The 13,780-nt window shown below is 44.1% G+C and overlaps 5 protein-coding genes across 5 annotated transcripts; all 5 read left to right on the forward strand.

Moving 5' to 3' along the window:
* Positions 1 to 120: 120 nt before the first annotated feature.
* On the forward strand, positions 121 to 6,694 carry JR316_0005343 (G1/S-specific cyclin pas1; the record flags this gene model as incomplete). The annotated part of the gene is made up of 10 exons (XM_047891103.1): positions 121 to 328; positions 390 to 995; positions 1,049 to 1,141; positions 1,347 to 1,423; positions 1,877 to 2,251; positions 2,308 to 2,598; positions 2,635 to 2,781; positions 2,842 to 4,567; positions 4,622 to 4,936; positions 5,820 to 6,694. 10 exons carry the CDS (start codon positions 121 to 123, stop codon positions 6,692 to 6,694), a joined length of 4,713 nt encoding a protein of 1,570 aa, XP_047750864.1.
* Positions 6,695 to 6,938: 244 nt separating this feature from the next.
* JR316_0005344 (uncharacterized protein) lies at positions 6,939 to 7,489 on the forward strand (the record flags this gene model as incomplete). The annotated part of the gene is made up of 3 exons (XM_047891104.1): positions 6,939 to 7,250; positions 7,306 to 7,407; positions 7,460 to 7,489. The coding sequence occupies 3 exons, from the start codon at positions 6,939 to 6,941 to the stop codon at positions 7,487 to 7,489; spliced, it is 444 nt and encodes a 147-aa protein (XP_047750865.1).
* Positions 7,490 to 8,779: 1,290 nt separating this feature from the next.
* On the forward strand, positions 8,780 to 10,156 carry JR316_0005345 (uncharacterized protein; the record flags this gene model as incomplete). The annotated part of the gene is made up of 8 exons (XM_047891105.1): positions 8,780 to 8,867; positions 8,906 to 8,987; positions 9,033 to 9,113; positions 9,177 to 9,313; positions 9,364 to 9,532; positions 9,590 to 9,732; positions 9,790 to 9,868; positions 10,003 to 10,156. The coding sequence occupies 8 exons, from the start codon at positions 8,780 to 8,782 to the stop codon at positions 10,154 to 10,156; spliced, it is 933 nt and encodes a 310-aa protein (XP_047750866.1).
* Positions 10,157 to 10,940: 784 nt separating this feature from the next.
* On the forward strand, positions 10,941 to 11,928 carry JR316_0005346 (uncharacterized protein; the record flags this gene model as incomplete). The annotated part of the gene is made up of 6 exons (XM_047891106.1): positions 10,941 to 10,980; positions 11,102 to 11,213; positions 11,278 to 11,393; positions 11,490 to 11,568; positions 11,626 to 11,653; positions 11,728 to 11,928. 6 exons carry the CDS (start codon positions 10,941 to 10,943, stop codon positions 11,926 to 11,928), a joined length of 576 nt encoding a protein of 191 aa, XP_047750867.1.
* A 1,167-nt stretch (positions 11,929 to 13,095) lies between these two features.
* On the forward strand, positions 13,096 to 13,693 carry JR316_0005347 (uncharacterized protein; the record flags this gene model as incomplete). The annotated part of the gene is made up of 4 exons (XM_047891107.1): positions 13,096 to 13,165; positions 13,213 to 13,282; positions 13,600 to 13,620; positions 13,678 to 13,693. 4 exons carry the CDS (start codon positions 13,096 to 13,098, stop codon positions 13,691 to 13,693), a joined length of 177 nt encoding a protein of 58 aa, XP_047750868.1.
* Between the last annotated feature and the right edge of the window lie 87 nt (positions 13,694 to 13,780).

The raw sequence follows: 13,780 nt of genomic DNA on the forward strand, positions 1-13,780 counted from the left end.
TTACGAGGCGATTGTTCTCGATAACCAGTCAGAACTGTATATGATTTTTGAATGTCCTACCCATTTGATTATATTGACGCTACTTTGAAAAACAGCTTCATGAGACCGAATACTCTACATATGGCGTATTCTATCTCCTCAGTGGTTTGCCGTGGCGGACATTTTTACTCCTCCACTTCCTTCGAAGAAACCCTGACAGGAATCATTCACTGTTTTACCGCTGGATACAGGGCAACGAATACGAATCATTCAACGTCCCGATTTTTCCTGCAGCAAACCATACATTGGTTCTACAAGGTTTTGGTTGAAGGTGACAGCGACCCAGAAGGTATGAGGTTTTTTACCGTTTCCTACAAGATATCTGATTCTTTTCTTCTATTTTCTCTCAGATTTTTATGAAATGTACCATGTCCCATTCTACAGTACGCAGTCCGGATACTCGAGCTTGATAGCTCTGTGCGTGTGCATGATCTTGGCAAATGCGCTCGACTACGAGACCTATCGAAATCCCGATCAGATGTTCTCCACCAAGACTTCGGCACAGTTAGACGCATGGATGCGGTGGAATACCAACAGCCTGAGCGACGAAGAGCGCAAGGCGTGCATCTTTGCCCGTGGCGAAGCCTTGGCTATTCTAGAGTGGCTATGTCATCGCACGAAGTCCATCCACTACATGATTGAGACGGACAAAAACAAGGATGCACAAAATATCATGGCGACAGAAAAGTTCCATGAAATGATACTTTGCCGCTATGCCCGTATGATTCTAGCCTACGACGCAGAAGCCAAACATAACAACATTGGTGGTGCCCCTTGCTGTACCGACACCAGTTTGCTTTTTGTCCAGCTTCAGGGCGTCTGCAGCGGAGAATTGAACAAGGTTATATGTCGCAGTATCGACCAGCTTCCTCGTTCCTCGGTCCCAAAGATGCTCAAGTTACCCGTAATCACTCTCATTGACTGTGATGCCTGTGCGGATTCCTCAACGCAATTGAGTAGGTGGACCAGTGTCTGCCTTTGGATATTCACTAACCACGTCACAAACTAGGAACTCCCAAGGAGATTCTGGAACTTGGTACGAGTGTGAGGGATAAACTGTATCTGGATGGCATGAAAGTCAAGCTGGAGAGCACAAATCCGAGTACGTGTGTTCGATTATGCCTTTACGTCGCAAATGCTTATCTCTTCATCAGAATCAGAGTCTGTTCCGCCTTCTAAACGACGGCGACTTTGATATTGTACAACACATTGACACACATCTTGATTTACATACATGCCATGTTTTATTTAGTACTGAAAGGCGTGTATGTCCTGTAACATAATGACGATTGTTTTATTATCTGTAGTTGTGTGCTGCTCGTATCGCCAGACCAATACGCAAATTCTCGCTGGGATGAAAGCTTCTGGCTTTACTGTAACTGCTGTGCGTTTGAATTTATCATCAAGGTCAATGAAATCAACTAACTTACGTTTGTTGATGCTTCTTCCACCCACTTCAAAAAATGTGTTAGTGTCTTTGTTCTGGTGCGTATATACAGTAAAGCTCTTCCGAAGCCCTCCTTGGATTGTACTACGGATTGGTTGAATACTAACCCATGTGAAATTTGTTTGTATTAACGGAGACATAATCAGATAACATTTATAGACCCACTGCACGTTACTAAACATTACATTATCAGTTTTTTTTTCGTATCTTCGCTTTTGTATGAGTCGTTGTTTCAACATGGGAAAGGGCAAGGGCAAGAGAACTCAGGAAATCTGTGTGCGTTGTCCTCGATGCAACAAGCCATTCGCTAAGCATGCAGATGTCCAAAATCACATCAATCAACCAAAATCGGCATGTCGTTTTCAATATGAGAACGTTATGCATTTTCAGTCCAATCGTTCAAGCTCTACATCTAAATCAGCAACCCCCGTATCTCGAGACCCTTCTCCCGAAATTGGTAATTTTATGGAAGTGGACTATATCGACAATTTTCTTGGCGCGTCATCAGAGATGGAAGATGACCCACCCCCCAAGGCATCAAAATACAACTATCCGTACGTGAAGGAGGATTATAACGGGGCTGGAAGAGCATTTGGAACAGGCCTTACATTCATGGATCAGCTCAAACAGGATCAATTCGAACCCCAGCGGGCGGAAAATTTGTACTATCCTTTTGCCTCGAAAGATGAATGGGAGCTCTCCCTGTTCCTACTTCGCTCTGACATGAGCGTAGGAATGCTGAATGATTTTTTGAAACTTGAACTGGTAATTGAGCGTACATTCCCATCATTATTTATTTCAGCTGAGTCGATCCCGTATAGATAAAAAAACTCAACTTGTCCTACAAGTCGGCAAAAGATCTACGCAACCGGGCAGAGATCCTTCCCTCTGGTCCGCAGTGGAAGAGTCAAACGATCATACCAGAAATACCAAGCAAAAATCAGCTAACGCTTTTTTACCGCGATGGATTGGAATGTATCAAGGCGCTTCTCATCAGTCCCTTGCTCCAAGATAGCATGCACTTTAGCCCATTCAAGCTCTTCGACAAGTGCAACGAGATGATGCGGGTATACACTGAGTGGTTTAGCGGTGACATTGCGCATTTTATGCAGGTTAGTAGCAATGCCTTTGTCCAAGTTTGACGACAGTATAACAAGGTTCCCAAGGACCAGCTCCCAAAAGGAGCAACACTTGTACCTCCTATTATTTCCACGGATAAAACCAACATTTCCAACATGACCGGAGGCCGTGTCGCCTACCCTGGCCTTATCAGCATTGCCAACATAATGATGAACGTTAGAAACAAATCGTCAAATCATTTATTCCTTCTTTTTGTTCTTCTTCCCATACCAAAGTTTCTTCATCGCTCCAAAGCTGTGAATGGGATGATGGCAGCACGGCTATATCACCAGTGCATGGACATTGCTCTAGAATCGGTCAAACAAACTGCGAGGGTGGGAACCACCATGGCAGATGCATTGGGGAATAATTGTTTCTGCTTTACACCGCTTGCTGCCCTTATCGTTGATACTCCAGAATCTGCTCTGGCGGCTTGCGTCGCAGGATCCACATCCTCTGTGACGTTGGCACAATACGAGACGTTTGGGGATTCCTTTCGCCACCCTTCCCGAACTGCAGATCATACAATCAACACCATCATGGCCATCAACAATGTTAAGCCCCCTAATCATCTCGAACCATATCTAAAAGAAAGCAAAAAGCACCGTCTCAATGGGGTTCACCTACCGTTTTGGAGAGATTGGCCCTTGTCTGATCCTTCTGCATTCCTTACGCCTGAACCCCTTCATCACTGGCACAAGATGTTCTGGGATCATGATGCAAAATGGTGCATTGCTGCAGTCGGAGGTTCCGAATTGGATTTTCGATTTTCGATTTTACAGCACCGCACTGGTTTCCGACACTTCAAGGAAGGGATTTCTTCCTTGAAACAAGTGACCGGTAGGGAACATCGGGACGTTCAGCGATACATTGTTGCTCTCATTGCAGACACAGTCAGTACACCCTTTATCTTAGCCATCCGGTCTCTGATGGACTTTCGGTATCTCGCACAATCTCAAACAATCTCCGAGGCAATGTGTCTCAGAATTGAGCAGGCACTGCAAGATTTCCATGCCAATAAACAAGCCATCCTTGACGCGGGAGCACGTCGAGGTAAAAAAAACAACCCAATCGATAATTTCTATATTCCAAAACTCGAGTTTTTGCAAAGTGTAGTACACGCAATTAGACTAAATGGATGTGCAATCCAATGGTCTGCAGACACAACAGAGCATGCACATATCGAGGTGGTCAAAGCCCCTTCCAGTTCCAGCAATAATCAAAGATACGAGCCTCAAGTTTGTCGATACCTTGATCGTCGTGACAAATTGCGCAATTTCGATTTGTTTACAGCTATACGAGAAATGAGGATTGATTTTCGGGCTATACACTCTGCAACAATTACGGATGAGGAGGAGCAGGAGGAGGGGGATGAGGGGGAGGAAAACGGCGAGGTTGTGATGGACACAACGTCAGAACTTCTTTCAACAATCATGCCGATGACAACCTTTCAATCAGCAAAGTCCAATCGCATTGTGGATTACTTCTACAAAGCTAGTCTCTATGAGCGTGGCGTATTGGAAGGCCCAGTCCCCTACAGAACATTTTCTTGCAGCAAAAACGTTGTTGCCCATTTATCTAGGGATGCTAGTTCCAAAAGATTGCATATCGACGAGGTTGCGAGCATTTTTAAAATTCCCGACCTACGACCAGCAATTGCCGATTATGTGTCACTCATCAATAAGGAATCAAATCCGAGATACACCAATTCTCGAGGTTATCACATCAAGGGGATAACTGGCAGGCGTGTTTCTCCTCCCGGTTGTCCGTTGCCGTATTCAAAACTTGAGGTATGGCATAAGGTCCGTATACAGTCGACTGCGTACCAATACCCTCATGAGATCCTGGAGGCAGTCACACTTAATGCATATCCGCCATCTAACAAACATCCTTTTGGATACTTCGATTCAGCAATCATAAACGTGGATGAATCTGAGGAGTGGCCTCGCAGCGGGCTTCAAGGTAGTACTTCTTTGTGACTTTTTTCCGAACCCCGTTGACCAGCCAATATTGTAGGCCATTCTGTCGTCGACATTCGTATTATTTTTCGCATTGTCGGAGAGACACCCAGTACTGTGTCTCCCGATATTACTGGAAGATTTCTCGCATACGTCCAACGTTTTGAGGTTTTAAATCAGCCACAGTCTCTAGGTTCTGCGATCCGTGGACCTTACCCAGAGCCAATAACCGGCATGTATAAATTAAAACGAAGTCAACGTACAGATAACACCATTATGGGTGGAATTTTACCATTGAATCAAATACGCTCCCTGGTTGATCTGGTCCCTCAGATGGGCGAGAAGGCAAGGCAAAGCCTTACTACACATAACAGTCATTCCACTAGCACCGAGTTCCGATTAAACAAATATTTTGACAAAGAACTCTATTTGGCCCTGTCATCATAACATATCCACCTCAGGAAACCCACAAAGTTTTCAATCCCTAATGCACATTGCCACTCAAATTATCACCCAACACGCCGGCCTCGTTGTACACAAAGACGACTCGGATCAATATCAACAGCCGCTTCTCACCAGTCCCGCTTTCTCACACTGTATCATCGTCACCTACTGCATATCCCTCCATCCATCTCATCTCTGCAGAATCAAGTCGTTCTCGCTCATCTTCCGCTCACCACCGCCCAAACTCCAAAGGATTCTTCCCAGAGTGCCTCTTCCTCTAAACAAAAATTCGCCTCCAGTCTTGTCGGTCCGTCCTGTCCTCAATTAGCGCCCATCTTGCCGGAGATACTCACTTTATTTTTTCAATTCCATTGCAGATTAAGCTGTCAGCACCTTATCTGAGATCTGGCGCCCTCAAGACATTCCCTTCCTATTTCTACCCACTGAAGTCCTTTGAGGATTGAGGACATCTGGAAACATACTGCAGACAGCACTATGTTATCTCGAAGCCATTCGTCCCAAGGTTTCCAAAATTTGCAAGAGGAAAGCATTGGCCTCTCTCCCACAATCCATACCTGCCATGCCTCTGTATCATTACCTACTGAATACCCCTCCATCCGTCTCATTTCTGCAGAATCAAGTCGTTCTCACTCATCTATTCCACCCACCATTGCGCAAATTCCAAAGGATTCTTCCCAGAGCGCCTCTTCTTCTAAACAAAAATTTTTTTCAAGGCTTGCCGGTCCGTCCTGTCCTCAATTAGCGCCCACCTTGCCGGAGATACTCACTTTATTTTTTAAATTCCATTGCAGATCAAGCTGTCAGCACCTTGTCCGAGATCTGGCACCCTCAGGATATTCCTTCCGTGTTCCTACCCCCCGCCAAAGTAGGGGGTAGCTCTTTTCCTCCTACTCATTCCCGTCCAACTTCCAAGCAGATCTCTTCCGATTTGCAATCCATAGCGTCTCATACACATCCAATACATCCACACAACAGTCATCCCTCCGTATCCGGCCATAACCCTTCCCCGACCCTCTTGCTTGCCTCGGGCACCAAATCCGATCAGATATTACCCCTCAAGTCTTTTGTTTATAAAGTCCTTCGCCACTCAAGGACATCTAAAAACGTACTGCAGATAGCACTATGTTATCTAGAATCCATTCGTCCCAAGGTCCCACAGATTTTGCAAGAGGAAAACATCGGCATTCGCTCTTATGCTCAGCCCAAAAGCAGTATTCAGAAAGCTACCCCAGAAGAGCTGGCGATGGATGCTGAGCTTACTGCTCTTGAGAACTCCGGCAAGATCAACATCATCAATAATTTCATTGACAATTCTATGCAAACATTCCGTGTTGCCGATTCTGGTTCACAAGATCTGGCTGAATCGTGCATCTATCCACAAGACTCTCTGTCCAGCGTAGATGTGCAGGTCTCAACGGCTCCTCTTTCCACCACCCTTTCTTTGCCATCTCCCCTCCTGTGTCCCCGTAGAGCCTTTCTGGCATCCCTCATCCTGGCCTCCAAATTTTCACAAGAAAAGTGTTATTCTAACCGTGCTTGGGCAAGGTTATCTGGTCTCCCACCTCGTGAAATTGGTCGCTGCGAACGTGCCCTCGCACAAGCCTTGCAATGGCGACTCTGGGTCGGCAAATGCGCCTTTGGTGAGAGTGCTGCAACTGCCACATAGTCTCAATAAGTTTCAACTTTCACGACCGCGCCATGTAGTACGCATTCTCAATAATCACTCTTTTGCTTGCCACCACTACGCGCGCTCCTCCCGCATTCAGTTAGATAGGCATCTTCTTAGACTAGCCTAGAAAAATCTATAGAACTTTGTTTTACGTATACAGAACCCCTGAAGAATTTTTATACCCGCGAAGTTTGTTTTCAGCTTGAATTCCAACTACGACAAAGTGAGCGTATCACACACCATGCAAATCATCAGCTATGAGGAAATTTTACAAATCGAAGCAGAAGTATTGGCCCCTACTTTCCCAGATCTAATACATCCTACAACTTTCCCAGAGGCCGCCTCACTTGCTTCTCAAAGACAGCAATACGACTTGGAAATGGCTCAGTTAGTTGAGCAGACCCAAAAAATGGTCCTTTTGACCGAGAACAGGCTGATACTGGCCATCCTGGCCCTTTTCAACGAAATTAACTGGACCACCCTGGACCCAAGGTTACTATCGTTGGCTAAAGCCAAGATTACCGAGGGTGACCAGTGGCTCAAAGCACGAGCCGTGAGTTTTCTGTTTCTTCAAGTTTCAAGTTGATACTCTTGCTTAAGATAACTAGGAGGAGACACTTCGGGATGCAGACTCAGGCAGCCCCGAGCACATATTGACCCAAGGGATGTCCATTATAGCCAACGGCCAGATTCATATTCGAACGGTAGAGGTGAGTCACAGTGATAACTACTTTGTTTCTACACTTTCTTAGTAATGGGCAGGATCTCATACGAGAATGTCAGGATCATTAATAGGGTCAAGATACTACATTGTAAATAGACACTTAATTGCCTTTAAAAATGTACATTTTATTGCTTGATATGATTGAAGAGCTTTACTGAGACCAATCACATTGGACATCAAACTCTCCTAAGTCTGGAATCGTACATAGAGATAGCTAGAAAAATCCAAAGCTCGCAGTAGTAATGTTGGAATGCTACAGAGCTCAACGGAGCATCCCGCCGATGACACATGACGCTATACTGTCTACAGCCCACTTTGATGCTACATCCGGTTGGCAGGACAATACGTTGAGTTACCTCCGAAAATCCGGATTTACTGATGCAGTTGCCACAGCGAGCGGGATGAACAATGAGTGGGCTTACCTGGCCTATGTGCAGCCTCAAACCCAGCCACCATCAAGCTACCCTTGTAGCTGCACAAATTGCTTAGAGTTGGGTCAGAACCACATTGTTGTAGAAGACGGTACGTGATTCAACCGGTCACAACCTTTGACGACGCCCAGTCTATCTCATCGACGACGAGGCGTCTTGGACTCGTACGCACTTTCATTTTGTCATTACAATTTCTATATCACATTCAAGTTTCCATAACTCCCCTTACTTCTTTGTCGCATTTGAAAGCAACAATTTCAATGCATGGATTGTTTGCGGCAGCATCAAACAGCGTGAATTCATTGGTTGCCTTAAGACCAGTCATTAATAGACAACAATACAACCATTACCCACCTATCCGCCCTGGCCCTGGCAATACGTCATGATCGCTACAATTTGGATACCACGGGACTGTCAACTACTCAGTTATGATGTCCCAGATATCTAACGTGGTCGAACATCCAGTTGAGGCTGCTTTATGCAAGGCGGATAGCCAACTCTTGTCATTTTTATACCTTAATCAAGGCGCCGTGCCCCCACCCTCCAGACACTATGCGCCTTCGTCGTTTTCACAAAAGTATGACATATGTTTGAGCGGTTTAAAATAGCATCCATTCTGCGCTTTTGATTTATATCGGAAGGTAAGTAATCAAGTTAACGATTCTCCGTTGGTATGAGTAACATGATACAAAGATCGTAAATTGCAACACAGTGGGCAACGGATGAGTCACCATTCCGGTTAGACGGCTGTTAAATTTCTTGCGGAAAGCGTTTGATGTTGTCGAACTCAAGGGTTATATTGAATAATGTAAGTGCATTGGTGCTCTGCCCTGACTCCTGGAGCATCGTACATAAACAGACCAGCATTGCGCCCAGTAAGCTGATAGCTTTTCTTCGTGCCACTCTCGATTCAGTTTAAAGGTGGAGATGGCTAAACTACCCATTCGTCAAATTTCCTTTGACGAGCACAACCATGATGGAAGACTTGTTCAAGACCCAGCTAGTTGGGCCATTGGTGAGTATGAACATCATATTCTCATTTTTTTGACTTAGTTGAAGTTCCAGTGGCTTCATTGGTTACCCAGGTTTGGGAAACCATCATTTGTTTCCCTGAAGAAGTTGAATACCTTTGGAGGTACGAGTCTTCCTAGTTTAAGCAGTGCGTCTCATCTGATGGTAGGGTGGCTGATGCCAGAGGAAAACTGGGGGGTGTAAAAGTACTATACATTTGTTCTCGATATTTAATGCTGTTGGGTCAAGTGTACGTTGCCACATTTGCTGCTTCAGAACTGCATCGATAACTTTGACGATCATGCCCACACAGGGCGAATCAAGTGTTTTCCGTCAGGTTTTTTGGCTATGCACCAAAAGATCAAGCCCTGTGTAAGGAGGCATTAATCTCACAAGCCATTTTTACTCAGTTGGGAATCTTCTTGATGGAGGCGGTCATGATGTTAAGAGGTGCGTGGTTGAATTGATTCAAAACCAACTGATTTTGATGTATGACCTAGTCTTTGCGCTTTATAATAAAAACCCCAGAATCAAATGTTTTTTGTTGGGTATTTTTGCGACTTCAATTGGGTTGGAATTATGCGGTAGTGGAGATTTTATCCGCATTACTACAAGTGCGTCTGGATGCACCCCTAAGGGTATAAAGAACGTGAGTATATACTATTTCTGGTACGTGGGGAAGACTACTATATGGATACACCAGCTCTAACTGTTCACCAACCCTAGTGCTGGTGTCATGTTAGGGCAGAGCGTGCTCGTCGTAGCTATGCTCATTGGATTAATTTTAAGGCACCGCTCAGGGAAATCACGAACACCGCTTGTGGCCATGCTCCTGAATCAGGGTCTGGCAACTTTTGTCCTCGTCTTTGGTATTGTATATTTTACTCGCTTGCGAACCATGCTGTTGCTGATTGAGCATGTGACAGCTCTTATGTCCAGTATGATAATTTCTAACCTTTTCCCTGATCTTGTCGAGGGACTGCACAGCGGATATGCTGTGATGTTGTAAGTTGTTCATTGTATATATAATAACATAATAAATGACCTAACATTAACCAACTTGAACTCATGGCAGTTGGTATACTACTCTTCTCTCAATTGGTGTAAGTGGCGTTCTAAGTTTTTTCAAACGTTAAAAGGGGACGCTTCATTGATTTCCAGACTTGTCGACTCGTGCTTCAAATGTGGAAACTAAGAATATCCGAAACCACTATGGTCAGCCCACAAGGGGAAGATTTCGAGCCGAGCAGCTCCATAGTTCTAACAAGTGTTGTGCCCGAATCCCAGTATTAATCCGCTGCCATAATCTCTCCGGCTTATCCAGTTGCCAGTGACAATATCTACTCCCGGGGTTAATGACCCTTTGTTTCGTCTCCAAAATCTTATTGACAATTATAATAGGTTATCTATTCTACCCCAGCTATCCCTGATTCCTGAATACGCGAGGCAACCCTGATTGCTTTGAAGCACTTAAATTAGCACATGAAAATAAATTCTGCTTCGATGCATATCATCGTTATTGTGACCGTTGTAAACTGTCGTCCCTTTGCGTCCTTGCTGAAGTAATTGCCAGCTACCAATGCCAAATTCATTCTTTCAAAAAGATTCCGTCGACGTGCATACTTATCATGATCATGGAGCACTCTCTCAAGATTCGGCCAATTTAGTGACTGGTTCGTACATCTTCATATTGTCTCTATTACCAACCATCAATTTAAGAAATATTTTAGTTGCGTCACTGGTTGTCCAGGTTTGGGAAGCTGCTGTCTGTTTTCCAGATGAGATCCAACATCTGTGGAAGTATGTCTCAGTTTATCTATTATCCAAGCCTAATATAAAATGACAACGGAATAAAGAGGGGACTTATTAGGCGCTGTAAAGGCACTTTATGCTTGTTCTCGCTATTTGATGCTCCTGGGTCAAATGTATGCTTTTAAAATAATTGATTGCATGGTTTAGTGCACTAACTTGTTCATGTAGAGTTAATCAAGCGCTCTCCATCTATCTTTTTACGCATCCATTGACAGACAGGACTCTATGTCGGACTATCTCAATCTCTCAGGCAATATGTATGCAAATGAATGTGTTCTTTATGGAGGTGGTCATAACCTTAAGAGGTGCGTAAACGCACAGGCTTACTGGATAGTTCAACTTTACTTATTTTTTCGTCAGCATTTGCACTATATAATCAATGGCGTAGAATCAAGTTTTTCTTTCTCTTTGCTTTCGCTACTTCAGTCTTGTTGGAATTTGGCGCTACTGGAATTTTTATTCACACAATGATTGCTCCATCAGGATGCAACTTTTCACCGGCAGCTGGAGCCAAGGATGTGAGTATATACTTTTTCAGGTAGGTTTTGCGGGCCAGATTATACACAACTGTTTTTCCGACTCTAATTTTTTACAAATTCTAGCGCTGGTGCGGTATTAGGCCAGATTGTCCCTGTCGTGTCAATTGTTACTGGTCTAATTTGGAGACATCGTTTGGGAAAATCGCAAACACCTCTTACATCTATGCTCTTGAATCAAGGTTTGGCCACCTGTATTTTGGTCCTTGGTACTGTATTTATTATTACCTTCCCCGTCCGCAAACGTTGAACGTTGATCACTGACCTATCATTGTCAGCTCTTGTTGTTAGCATGATGATTTACAACTTCTTTCCCCAACTCCGCCTTGGAATGCACGATGGACATGCTATGTTATCGTAAGCGGCTTTTCACTTTCAATAATACTACGTAAAGGCCTAACTTTAATTTCAAAGATGGTACAACACTTTGTTGTCGGTTGCAGTAAGCGTGTTTTGTTACTATACATTTGACTATTTTCGCAACTTATTCTAATTATTTTGGATTTTGTACGGCAGACTTGCAGATTATTGCTGCAAATGTGGAAGCTAGCCGCGGATGAGAGAGAGAAAAATTATCCAAGGCGGGATGCTTTGAACCGAAGAAGTTCCATTATCCTGACCACTGTTATCATGGAATCACATCGTCAAATTACCGACACGACTAGTACTATGCCGACTTATTCAATCACGACCCCTAAGAATACCAGGATGAAGTGACTTCGGATTACTCTATCTGTAAATCTAATATGTATATATGAACACTTGAATAGTGAGAAATAGTGAACAAATTGCTACCATCACTGGCTTGAGACATCTAAAATCGGGTCGGTCTGGTCCACGCTCTGTAAACCTCTAGATACAGAACATTTTAGAGGGTGGTAAGTTTAGTTGACATAAAAATGTAGAAAAAAAAGAATCAATACCCTCACACGATGTCCGCGCAACAGTTACCGATCCACCAAGGGATCGGACTGTCTGTATATTCGTCACAGACACCGCCTTTGACATATCTGTTGCATAGTACATTTGGTGAATCTAATGCTGCAGGGTCAATGTGGAACATTACTTACAATCAAGACAGTTCGGAACAGAGTTTAGCTTTTAGTAAGGAGGTGGTAACGGCATGGCTATGGTGCTGGCATGCATCATCGGACTCGAACTATGATCTTTGTCGAACTCGAAGCAAATCTAAACGACTTAATCACCTGAAAACGAGTTGAAAATAATCTCAATCTTATGACTAAGATCTAGAAACGCAGTCAATCGAAAACCGCTGGAAACTCTCCATGCCAATTTCCGTGAAAACCTTTCAATCGCCGCCTATGATTCTCACGGAAGTTGCCGTGACATATAGGCACGACAGCTTGGCACAGCTAATAGCGTCCACCTGGTCCGCCTAAATCTGAATACAAGCCGAGCATTAGGTTGGCACTAAGTTAGAGGACCCCACTGCCTCGCGTCTCACCCGCTATGCATCATTTCATGACGGTGCTGTTGAATCATCCTTAATTTATAAAAGCGTATTGTATTAATCGCCGTCCATTTAGCTTACTGGTTCTAAGTCTTGAAACGATATATCAGAGTCAGGTTTGCGTGATATTCGGTTGTGATCCCAGGTGCCCGCTCCTACCAGAAACCATTGAACCGACGAACAGAGCGGCTTTTTCCACCAGGAACATTTGATCCCATTAGGTGACAAACCTGTGATGACGCCGGTGAATAGCAAGAGGTCAACCCTGATGCGTTGCAACGTACGTATGTCACATATCATGGCACGACAATTACCCACTGCATTTGCATCTCTTGCAACGCGTTATATTCGCCCCATTTCTCTATCGTTGATTTAGTGGTTGCAAACTACCAATGATACACCTGCTCCCTAAGATGATTCAAGCCGTCGACGAAGAAACTCAACTTCGAGCATTTGTGCTAGATCCAGCTAGTTTGGCCACCGGTGAGTATGAATTTCATGTTGTTTTCATTGTTTTAATTAATTTATAGCTGCATCACTGGCTGCCCAAGTTTGGGAGACCGTCATCTGGTTCCCTGATGAGGTTGAGCATCTGTGGAGGTGGGTACCACATTGTCTGTGAAAGTTTACTTCTAATCTAAATCCGTGCCAATGTCTTGTCGTGGTTCAAGAGGTAAACTCAGCGTTGTAAAGATGCTGTATCTCTGTTCTCGCTATCTAATGCTATTGGGACAAGTGTACGTGTTACTCCTCTTTATTGTTTCATGGCCGCATATCTTAACATGTCTGACACAGAGCAAATAAGATTCTTTCTGGGTATCTTTTTTCATATCCAGAGTCAGCCGCGGACATGGCGCTTTGTCGGGGGGTGATTATTTCACAAGCTGTCTTTACCCAAATAGGGCTGTTTCTTATAGAAGTGGTCATAATACTGAGAGGTAAGTACTGAGTAAATGCTCAGTATAACGATTCTGATTCTATATCCTCTGATCTAGTTCTCGCGCTTTATAGTCAAAAACCTAGAATCAAATTCTTCTTGTTGGGGGTCTTCACTACGTCAACATCCCTAGAGCTATGTGGTAGTGGAATTTTCATTCG

Source organism: Psilocybe cubensis, chromosome 4, assembly GCF_017499595.1.
Source record: "Psilocybe cubensis strain MGC-MH-2018 chromosome 4, whole genome shotgun sequence".
In the NCBI taxonomy this organism is placed as follows: Eukaryota; Fungi; Basidiomycota; class Agaricomycetes; order Agaricales; family Agrocybaceae; genus Psilocybe; species Psilocybe cubensis.